This window comes from Carya illinoinensis, chromosome 15 (genome assembly GCF_018687715.1).
Source record: "Carya illinoinensis cultivar Pawnee chromosome 15, C.illinoinensisPawnee_v1, whole genome shotgun sequence".
Classification (NCBI taxonomy): Eukaryota; Viridiplantae; Streptophyta; class Magnoliopsida; order Fagales; family Juglandaceae; genus Carya; species Carya illinoinensis.
Window position 1 is genome coordinate 31781323 of NC_056766.1, and position 11724 is coordinate 31793046.

An 11724-nucleotide genomic window follows, 5' to 3' on the forward strand; every position below is an offset into this window, starting at 1 on the left:
ACAATGCCTTCCTACATGGCCTCTTATTATTATTGAAGAGGTGATTTCATACAAACAACTGTCCCTTTAATTCTTCAGAATGGGCCTTTGTCTAGGGCAAGATTTAGCTAACTACAATTAACAGCTCTGAAATTTGATTACTATAAGCTTTGTGACTGTGTCATGGGGTACAAGATGGATGAAGAACTATCAAAATTATGGAACAGGTTCTCTCTTACAAAGGAGGAAAGGTATGAGACAATAATAAAAGGCCAGGACATAACTATGGACAGAGGGAAACTTTGCCTAGTGGGGAAGATTATTGCTGATAAAAAGATTAATAAAGATGCATTTAAGAACACGATGCTCAAGGTGTGAAAATCCTGTGCTAGAACAAAGATAATTGAAGTGGGAGAGAATCTTTATGTATTTGAATTTCAATTTGAGGCAGACTTACAAAAGATTTGGGAAGAAAAACTTTGGTTGTTTGACATGGATTCGGTTTGCCTAAAAACATTTGATGGTTTTACTCCACCAACTGAATTATCATTTACACACAACTTTGTGTGTTCAGTTGCACAATTTACCTCTAGGATGTATGAATAAAGAAGTTGGGACCAGAATTGGATCTACTATAGGTAAAGTTCTTGCGGTGGGGGTTGACTATAATGAAAACTATTGGGGGAAATGGGTAAGAGTTCTTATTGAGGTAGATTTGATGAAACCTTTGGCAAGAGGGAAAGTCATGGATTTATTAGGCCATAGATGTTTTGTACATTTCAAGTATGAAAGACTTCCTAGATTTTGTTTTACATGAGTGGTCTTCAAGCATGGTGTGCAAGGATGTGCTGGAAAGACTAAGAAACAAGAAACAAGCAAAGAGTCTAGTATTCAGTAGTATGGATCATGGCTGAGGGCTGCGAGTTCAACTACAAGTTCCAGTTATGGTAGCAATTCAGGTCAACTAATTGCAAGCCTACCTAAGGATGGAAAGTCTGAAAAGTAGAAAAAACTTCATAACAATGTCAATCAAATTGTTGAAGGTGGACTGGTAAAAGGAAGGGAGCTGCTGATGCAGAATTTAACAAAAGAAGACACAAAGGAAAGCACTGTAGGAAATCTAGATATCAATGGCTTACCTATGCTTACTCTGCAAGCAGATCCCAAGGAGAATGTAATGGACAATTCAAAGGACTTACTGGATAGGTCAGATATGCACTCTACTTCATCCATGGTGATTACAAGTAAGATTGACAAGCCTGATATCATGCAGGATTAGAATAACAATTGTGCATAATAGGAAATTCCTGATTCATGGGTCAATAAATGGAAGAGAAGGGCAAGGGGACAACATAGCAATGAACTGATGCAGCCTACACAGCAATGAACTAATGCAGCCTTCTCATTATGCTACAAGGAAGAGGAAGCTAACTGAAGAAGATAACATTCTCTTTGCTTTGGAGAATAATCAACATGCTAGGGGCAAGAAATAGGTCATGGAATCTGAATTAGATATATTGGCAGAGGTTGTTGATGAGCCTCACTGGGAGAAATGAGGCTTTTAAGCTAGAACTACCGAAAGCTTGACAACCCTTGGACAGCTAGAGACCTTATTCTTTTGGTTAAGGTCCATAAGCCTAACATTTTGTTTCTCATGGAAACTAAAATGCATGAGAAGTAGTTAGAAGTTCTAAAACTAAGGTTGGATTTTAATAATTTATTTTCAGTTGAAGGTGTTGGAAAAAGTGGAGGGATGGCTTTGTTATGGGTAGAGAATGTCCAGCTCAGAATTAGCACCTACTCACAAAGACATATCAATACATGGGTTGATTAAATCGATTCATTGTGGATGCTAACATACACTCTAGGCCTTTTCTCTCCTGTAGTTGCAGGTCACAAAATGAGCAGGTGTGTGAAACACGTCCTTAACAGTTGGCAGGAGAATCACGAGTTCATGAAGATCCACCCCTTACGAAGCAATTGGGCGAGAAGATTATTGAGATGCCATAACGAGAGCAATGGACAGTGAGACGAAGGTAATAGGAGGTAGAGAATGCAACGAGAAAGAGGCAACCTAGAGAAGAAGAAAAATAATCAATAGAGTTGAAGTGGAAGGGAGCACTTATTAAAGAAGGACTATACAACATGATAGGGCATGACTCAAAGGGAGGAAACATGTCAAAAATGTAAAGGAGGGAGTTGAAAAGGTGTGAAAGTGGAACAACATCTTTGACACACGGAATCTGAAGGGGCAAAAGCCCAAATCATGAAGCAGCATTGTAACTACAAGTCCCATCACGCTGCGTGTGATGAGACTTTGCAGGATAACTGGAAGAACTTAAATTTTCCTAACAAGACCGATGGGCCTGTCAAGCAACCGAAATGCCAAGCCCAAACTACTAAGCATTGGACAAACTCCTTGTGAAGGCTACAGACCACAATAATAACCTCAGTCGTACATGGGACAAAGGACCCAACAAAATCTTAATGGCTAGGGGATCCGAAGCACTTCTCGAAGATATTATGAACTCCAGATGACGAGGGAAACTCAAATATTAAACCCCAACTTGATTTCAAATGAAAGATCAGGTGGTTATAAGATTCAAAAGGGGATCCTTCCACTTTATAAATATCCAACAATGGTCATTTCAAAAAACTTTGCTCCTCTATTCTATAAGAGATATCACCCAACTCATCTTACTCATTGAAGGTATTTCTATACACTCTAGGCCTTTTCTCTCAGTTGATTGCAGTTCATAGAGTGAGGAAGTGTGTAAAACATGCCCTTAACATTGGTCTTGCAGATGGTAACATAGTTCTTAACATCCATAAACACCAAGTGCATGTGGATTCATATAGACTTTGTTTACATATATGCCATGTGAGGTTAGGAGAAAATCTAGATTTACGCAGCTACATTAGCCCTTCAATTATGGCAAACAGCCCAAGAAATGTTAATCCAGAGAAACTTTAGTACGCTTACCTCGGTTGGGATCCTATATTTGTACAAGAAGCTTAGGAAACCACGTCAGTCCTGTGGCGAAAGTGACTTTCTTGTAAGAAATTACAGAGTATTTGTTTTGATTCAAATATATCCACATCTTTCTCTGTATCTTTCTCCAACTAATGCATTCGATATTTCAAACTATTTTCTCAAGACTTTGATGGATGCTCTGTACATAATTTATGCTGCCCTCCAAGAGTGATTGGGTTAGCCCATTACAATAATTGGGTGGGACTTAATGTTCTATGTGCTTGTTTTCCTGTGATTGAGCATTCGGCTATTATTGGTGACAATCTGGATTCCCAACTTCTGAACTACCACTAGAGGACCAATAGATCTCCATAAAGACTAGGCTTGGCCCACGATCATGAAGGTCCACCAATTGGAAGGCAGAGGCCCACAAAACAATAACTAAAGGCCAGCATCCACTATTATTTTTTCATGGGGTAATGCTACACACCACACTACTATTCCACTTTTATCCCACTATGTAAGATGTTACATATTTATCACCATTGATCATCTATTGGATGATTATCCAATGCACATGTTGTATATTGGGATGAAAGTGATATGGCAGTATGGTGTATAGAATTTTCATTTCCCATGCCTTTACTTATATCCCATGTGTTTATATTTTGATTGGTTGTTGTGGGATGAACTTGTGGATGTTCTAATATACATTGTTCATGATTCCACTCGTTGGAAAATAATGTTGGAATTATAATTCATACTGATACCAATCAATCCAGAAAAAAGGCTTCGGATCAATAATACTCGTAACCTCTTAATTTTTTGAATACTTTTGTACAAGTATGTTTGTGGTTCAAATTTGTCCAATATCAATGGGTATGCTTCATCTCTTAAGAGTTTTAGTACGAATGAGTTCATCCCCAGGAAACTTACTTGTGGGGGTTGGGATATATGATTTGTGGAATAACCATATACCACTAGTACCAATGGCAGAGATTTTGTTAAATCAGTAAGGATGTCGTGGAGGTAGTACAGGATTTCTTTTCTAGGGTTGCTCTTCCTAAGAATTTTTCGGCCTCATACTTGGTGTTAATCCCGAAAGTGGAGGCACCTAAAAGTTTTGATAAGTTTCGACCAATCAGTTTGTGCTCTGTTTTCTATAAAGTTTGCTCTAAAATTCTGGTTAGTCGCCTTTCTCCTCTTCTCCTAGGCGTTGTTTTCCCAGAACAATGTGCTTTTATCCTAGGAAGAAGCATTTTTTATAATATCACTCTCACTCAAGAACTTGTGCCTAGTCTTCACAAGCCGGTTCGAGGTGGGAATATAATTCTCAAGCTTGATATGGAGAAAGCCTATGATAGCGTGGATTGAAGCTTTTTGCTCCATGTTCTTGCCTCCTTTGGGTTCTCTGAGCGATTTTGTGGTTTGATTAATATGTGTATTTCCCAACCTTTGTTTTCGATTGTTATGAATGGAGTGCCTAAAGGTTTTTTTCAGGGTGGGCATGGGTTGAGACAAGGGGATCCACTGTCGCCTTATCTTTTTATCATTATTGAAGAAGTTTGGTCCCAGTTTATCAAGTAGCAATTCTTGCGGAAAAAGATTGGTGCTTTTTCTCATCCTCAATAAGCCCCAGTGATTTCACACTTGCTCTATGCAGATGATATTGTAATCTTTGTAAATGAGAGTAAATCTTCGGTTCGGGCGATTTCTAAGACTAACAATTTATGAAAGGTGGTCTGGCCAAAAGGTTAGCTCTTCTAAATCCTCCATCACCTTTTCGAAGCACATTACTAATGCTAGACGTTGGAACCTATTAAGGAGCTTGGGTTTGTGGAAGGAAATTTGCCTTTTAAGTATTTAGGTGTTCCCATTTTAGATGGTTGATTGAAAGCGGTACTTCTTGAGGAAATTGTCGGAAAAATCAAGATTAGGATAGAGGGTTGGAAAAATAAAATCTTGCCAAATGGAGCTAGGGTGTTGCTGTTACAGCATGTCCTAATGAGTCTCCCTATTCATTTGGTCTCTACGGTTCATGCACCGTTATCGGTATTGAAGAACATTGCTCGAAGTTTGAGTACTTTTTTCTAGGGTGTGAAAGATGGAAAACCAAAAAAACATTGAAAATCTTGGGATAAATTGTGTCTTCCAACATCTAAAGGGGGTATGGGCTTCCATAATCTGCAGGATGTTCAAAAGTCACTTTTCATGAAATTTATGTGGAAAATTTTAACAAAGGATTCGCTATGGTCTCGGTTTTTCCGAGCTAAATATATTAAAGATAAACATATTTCTCTAATACCTTCGAGAAAGGGATCTCAGTTCTAGAGGAAAGTGTATTCGTGCATTCCAGAGGTTCTAAACCGATCCAAGTGGAAAATTCACGATGGGAATGTTTCTTTTTGGTGGCATAAGTGGTTGGAGGAGGGGCCTATTGGTGCAATGCATGAAATCATGGACTATCTGAATTTGAAAGTCAAAGACTGCAGGGTTGATAATGAGTGGGATATGGCCTTGATCACTCGATTACTAGGTGAGGAGAAAGTGGCTGGGGTATTGGGAGTTTTAAGAAAGAGCAGGGGAAGGGAGGATGTGTTAGTTTGGATGGAAGACACGACTGAGAAATTTACTTCCAAGAGTGCATGGAATTGCATTAGAATTGGGGCTCCTCTAGTTCGGTGGGCTACCTAGATCTGGTACCTTTGTCTACCAAAGAATATGTCTATTACGATGTGGAAGGCACTGAATAATTCGTTGAGTGTTGATGCAAAATTGAGGTCAGTCGTGATCCCCATTGTGTCTAAATGTGATTGTTGTTCATCTGGTCGATATGAGGATCCGGACCATGTTCTTGCGATGGGGAGTTTTGCAAGAGAAGTGTGGCAAGCCAAGTTGGGTTGGGACGTGTAGCGGCATCTACATGGGTGCAACTAATTGGCATGTGGTTCAGAAAGGCCTCAAATAATTCATAGATGGGGCAGATTTTGGGAATATTACCGACAGTAATCACTTGGCTTCTATGGCTGAGTATATGCTGTGCTTGAGCTAAAGGAAAAGGTGATTCCGTAAATCAAGTTAGGATGCAGGTGAAGCATTGGATGGTATAGATTGGAGAAAAGTTAAAGAATTCTATGTTGCAGTCGGAGTGGGATGTTGAAATTTTACAAGGACTTCAGATTCCTGTGAAGGGCCCGAAGTAGAGGTTCCCACAACTGGTTCGTTGTTCTCGTCCAGGTGCGGGGAGGATGAAATTGAATGTTGATGGGGCGTCAAGAGGGAACCTGGGTCCTGCTGATGCAGGAGGTGTTTTGCGTGACTTGGATGGAAACATTAGAGTGGCATTTTTCGTTGCTCTTGGGATTTGGACTAATAATTTTGTGGAATTGATGGGGGTTTTGCATGGTCTTCGGTTAGTTAAAGAGTTGTCCATCGTTGATATTGATGTGGAGCTGGACTCATTGCTGGTTGTTAAGTGGCTGATGGAAAAAGTTTGTAAAACATGGTATCTTGAGGATTATTGGGAGGAGGTAATAGGGATTTTAGGCCTTAATGCTCATATCAATCATGTCTTTCGTAAGGAAAATATATCTGCTGACTACCTTGCAAGGAGGGGAGTGGATGGGACCAATTGTGAGTGGAGATTATTAACTCAGGAGCTACCTTCTCTTCTCAAAGGTTATTTATAGCTCGAAAAATTTGGGTTTCCATATATTCGATTCGGCTGGTTTAGACTTTTTCTTTTTTTTTTTTTTTTTTTTTTCGTTGGTGGTGGTGGTGTAAGGCCAAATCCTTTGTTATCGTTTATTTTGTTGGTTTGGCTTCTAGGGATGGTTTGAATCTCCTAGAGTTTTGGATGTAAACACGGTTTTCCTGAGCCATAAATGAGGGTTCTTAAGAAAGTGGGCAGGAGTCACTCATGGACATATGACTTCTTCTCTTTAAAAAAAAAAAAAACAAAAAAGAAAAAAGTCAATAAAGAGTTTAATGATGGAGATTGTCACAAATATTTCCTCTTGATTATTATAATTACAGTTGGGTAGGATCTTGCCTGGACCTAGTCATGAACAAAAAAAAAAAAAAAAAAATTGTTTGAGATGGCACTGAGTTTTTTCTCTTTAGTATTTAACTTTTGTTGAACAAAATTATGACACTGATCTCCAAACCTCTTGAGTCTTGGTCTTTTTAATTGGTTAATCTAAAGGCAGAAGGCCATCCACAATATCATGAAGAAATTTACAGGATCTTAAAGTTATAGAAATGAGCTTTGAGACTTTCATGTGTATGGATAAGTTTAACAATAGATTATTCTTAAATTGAGTCAAATAAGCAACTTATAAGAACCAATTCAAAACGTTGGTTAATGTTGAACAATTCTTTTTATCATCATTTTGTTTTTCTTGAAATTTATATTGTTGTCATTTGATAGCACTCAATATTTCTTTTCCATTTAACATCGAGTTGTAAAATGAAAAACACAAAAATATCACCTTAGTTGATATTAAACTATGTTTTTTAATTGTATGTAGTAGTATCTATAACTTAATTGATGATTATAAGGAAAAAATGGCTTATTTCGGGGGGTCGAAATGTGAGCTACTAGGCCGAGTGCACTAAAAAGAGATTTTTGAATTAGGGTCAAATGCATAATTTTACGCGTAGCTACAATTTTGGCCAAAATAATAGTCTCAATTCGAAAAGTTTTTACCGTTTCTTGTTATATTTGTACTAATCTATTGTCTTGAAATATATAGTCCAATACTATCAACATAAGAACATGTCTAATCGGCATCATCAAAGACCAAATTAAACAAATAGAATGTAAATTCAACGTACTAATTTGCGCACCTAATATGTATCCAACATTGAGAGAGAGAGAGAGAGAGAGAGAGAGAGAGAGAGAGAGGGAGCTCCATTCACAGTGGCTGAAAGTGTGTATCTAGCAAAGAAACGTCACTGAGAATGTCTTCTTCCCGGGTAGCCAAGCTAAGGTAGTTAATAACAGTGAATTCTCCTCCACCTGAAGTCGACACTACAACTTGATTGGAATAATTTTGGAGTGAGGTACATTCTCGAGCCATTACAAATTGTGTAGTTGAAGGAAGATTTGGCAATAACTGAAGCCTGTTACAATTATCCAAATAAAGAAACTTAAGCTTTGGAAGTTGAGAAATGCTCTGTAGCAAGCATGTGAAATTATTTGTGAGTGATTGTCCAATCATTACAATGGATAAATGTGCACTTCGTCTTTTGTACCAACATGATCAAGAACAATTCGAGCAAGAACTAAATCACTGCAATGATTTGTTTTTAAAGTATCAAGATCCCATTGATCCTTTTATGGCTGATCTAGAAGAAACAAATGAAACAACAAAACCTGTCCACTTTAATAAGGACCTCGAAATTGAAATATCAATAAGGTGCATTTAGGAGAAGACCAATAAAACTAGGAATGGAAGTAACCTTATGGTAAGAAATGTTTTTGAGTCTTTGTTTTGCTTCAATACCATACCTCAATTCTCCCTTTGTATATGAATGTAACATTAATTCTTCCTTTTGAGTAAAGTTCACTATATTTTCTATCTTTTACACAAGATTGTATATATGATAGGTGTTTTCCTCCATATAAGATTTTGGAGCGGTTCACCCATCGGTGTGACGACTCCCTCGTGACAATCCTTCTTACCTTCAAAGGATTGTACTTTATGGATTGGACTTGCTTTTTGTGCTTCTCTTTCAATGCCAGAGCATTCGAGTAATGCTACTGACAATCTAGGTTCTCAACTTCCTTCCGACCTCATTTTTCATCTGGACACCCCTATTGGCGTTGTGGAATGTTTCCATACCTATTGCCTCAAGGAAGGTGGTTTCAAGTTGTTGTCAAAGCTAGGTGGATTCATCTGGCTGTCTTATATACTGAAACAACTTCAACCAAGAAGATAAAGATTGAAGAAGAGATGAAAATTACTTCTGAATTATTCAATGTGTACAGTACATCAAGTCACCTCCTATTTATACAAGATGCAGAAAACTAACACTCAATTAAAAGACTAAAAACAAAGGTAAAGTAACTAAATGTCTATTTACAGTAAAGGACTGAAATGTAACTTTACAACTTAACAGTATTTACAATAATAGTCCCCCTCAAGATGAATGATATATATTTTGAACATTCATCTTGGACAACAAGGAATGAAAAACAGTGGAACCAATGGGCTTAGTTAACAAATCTGCAAGTTGATGAGAAGAGGAAACATGCAATGTCCTGAGTAAGCCAGCTTGTATTTTCTCTCTAATGAGGTGACAATCTAACTCAATGTGTTTAGTTCTCTCATGAAAATGGGGTTGGCTGCAATATGTAGGCCAGTTTGGTAGTCACAAAATAGCAAAAAGGGTTGAGAGTGAATCTGATGGAAATCAGTGAGTCTTTAACCATGTTAACTCACAAACTACATAGGCCATAGACCTATATTCAGCTTCTGCAGATGACCTTGAGACAGTGGTTTGTTTCTTTGATTTCCAAGAGATTAATGAATCACCAAGAAATACACAATAGCCAGATATAGATCTTCTTATATTAGGGCAGCTTGCCCAATCCAAATCAGCAAAAGCCTTTAAATGAACTTGAGATAAAGCTGGAAGGAAAATACCTTGACCTGGTGCCATCGTTACATATCTGAGTATTCTGAGAGCAACTTGCATATGAGGAACCTGAGGAGATTCCAAATATTGACTCAAAAGGTGAATTGAGTAAGTGATATCTGGCCTTGTATGAGTAAAATATAATAACTTGCCTATAAGTCTTCTGTAGGTAGTTGTGTCTTCAATCAACTCTCCATCAGATTTTGAAAGTTTACAACGGGAGTCCTTAGGAAAGCTAACTGGCTTAGAAGCTAACAACCCAACATCAGAAATTAATTCTAGTGCATACTTCCTTTGGCAAATAGAAATTCCCTTTTTTGATCTAGCAATTTCCAATCCTAGGAAATATTTGACAGGACCTAAATCCTTCAATTTGAAATATACACTCAAAGATTCTTTAATGGTCTGGACAATAGAACTGTCACTACTAGCTAAGAGTATGTCATACACATACACCAAAACAGCCATTTGTATTTCTTATGAATAATGAGTAGTCTGATTTGAATTGTACAAATCCCAAATCAACCAAGGCTGCAGTGAACTTGGAGTTCCACTGCCTAGAAGTAGTTTTAACCCATATAAGGATTTCCACAGCTTGCAAACTCTAGTGTCCCCTTTCTAAGATACCCTGGTGGTGGTTTCATATAAACTGTTTCTTCCAAATCACCATAATGAAATGCATTATTCACATCCAAATATACTAAATGCCAATTGTAAATTGTTGCTAAAGATAGTAAACATCTCACTCTCACCATTTTTGCAACTGGGGAAAAAGTTTCTAAATAGTCAAGCCCTTTCCTTTAAGTATAACCTTTGGCAACTAATTTTGCCTTATGCCTCTCAATTGAACCATCAACATTAAACTTAGTCTTGTAAATCCACTTACAACCAACTGAATTTTTGTCTGGTGGAAGATCAGTGAGGGTCCAGGTATTGTTTGATTCTAAGGCAGCTAACTCAATGGACATAGCATCTCTCCAATGAGGATACTTAATACCTTGATGATAAAAATTGGGTTCTTTATGAGATGAGATAGCAATGCTGAAGGCTTTATGAGAAGGAGACAGATGTTTATATGATAAAAATTCAGAAATGCTATATTTGTTACTTGCAGGTGTATCAATTGAGCCAAGAAATGATATGGTAGAAGTAGAAGATGCTGAAGAGACTAGATTGCAATGATAATTTTGCAAATAAGTAGATTTTTATGTTGTCTAGTGGACTTTCGAAGTGGAGGAAAGTGATTAATATCTTGCAAGGAAGGAATATTTGGAATCTGGTTTGAATTAGAATGAGAAGTATTGGAATATCTGGTATGGGATTGATAGATTCTGATATGGAATTAGAATCACTGACTAGAGAACTGTTTGATGGTTGTGATATAACTGATATATCTGATATGGGATTAGGTAATACAAACTCAGATGGCAAAAAAGACTGCTATGATGAAACTTTATTTCGAAAAGGAAATATATTCTCATGAACTATAACGTCTCGAGAGACAAAAAAATTATAAGAGTCTAGATCATATAACTTGTATCCTTTTGTTCCAAAAAGATCACCAACAAATATACATTTTCTAGCTCTAGGTGAAAACTTTGATCTATTATTGCTTAAGGTGGAAGCATAACATAAACAACCAAACACTTTAAAATGATTACAAGAAGGAATGTCACCATAAAGAATCTGTTGTGATGATTGGTTGTTGAGAATATGAGATGGAATGTGATTAATGATGTGAGTTGCTGTCAAAACACATTCTCCCAAAATATTTAATGGAACATTTGATTGAAATTTTAAAACTCTTGCCACATTTAAAAGATGTTGATGCTTCCTCTCAACAATTGAATTTTGTTGAGGGGTTTCAACACAAGAGGTTTGATGGATAATTCCTTTTGAATGAAAAAATCCCCTCATTTGGAATTCTAAGCCATTATCTGTTCTTATACACTTTATTTTCTGTTGAAACTGTGTATCGACCAGATTGTAAAAAGCTATAAGAATATGTTTAACCTCACACTTGGATTTCATCAAGTATACCCAAGTTGATCTAGAATGGTCATCAACAATTGTTAAAAAATACTTGAAGCCATCATGAGTAGGTATTGAAAAAGGACCCCATATATCAC

At 37.2% G+C, this 11724-nt stretch overlaps 1 protein-coding gene across 1 annotated transcript; it reads right to left on the reverse strand.

Moving 5' to 3' along the window:
- Nucleotides 1-9370: 9370 nt before the first annotated feature.
- LOC122296820 (uncharacterized mitochondrial protein AtMg00810-like) lies at nucleotides 9371-10063 on the reverse strand. The gene has a single exon (XM_043106618.1). The coding sequence runs from the start codon at nucleotides 10061-10063 to the stop codon at nucleotides 9371-9373; it is 693 nt and encodes a 230-aa protein (XP_042962552.1).
- Between the last annotated feature and the right edge of the window lie 1661 nt (nucleotides 10064-11724).

Bases quoted from the DNA above. Each gene is read 5' to 3' on its own strand.
- LOC122296820 (XM_043106618.1), bottom strand. From the start codon at position 10,063: ATGGCTGTTTTGGTGTATGTGTATGACATACTCTTAGCTAGTAGTGAC.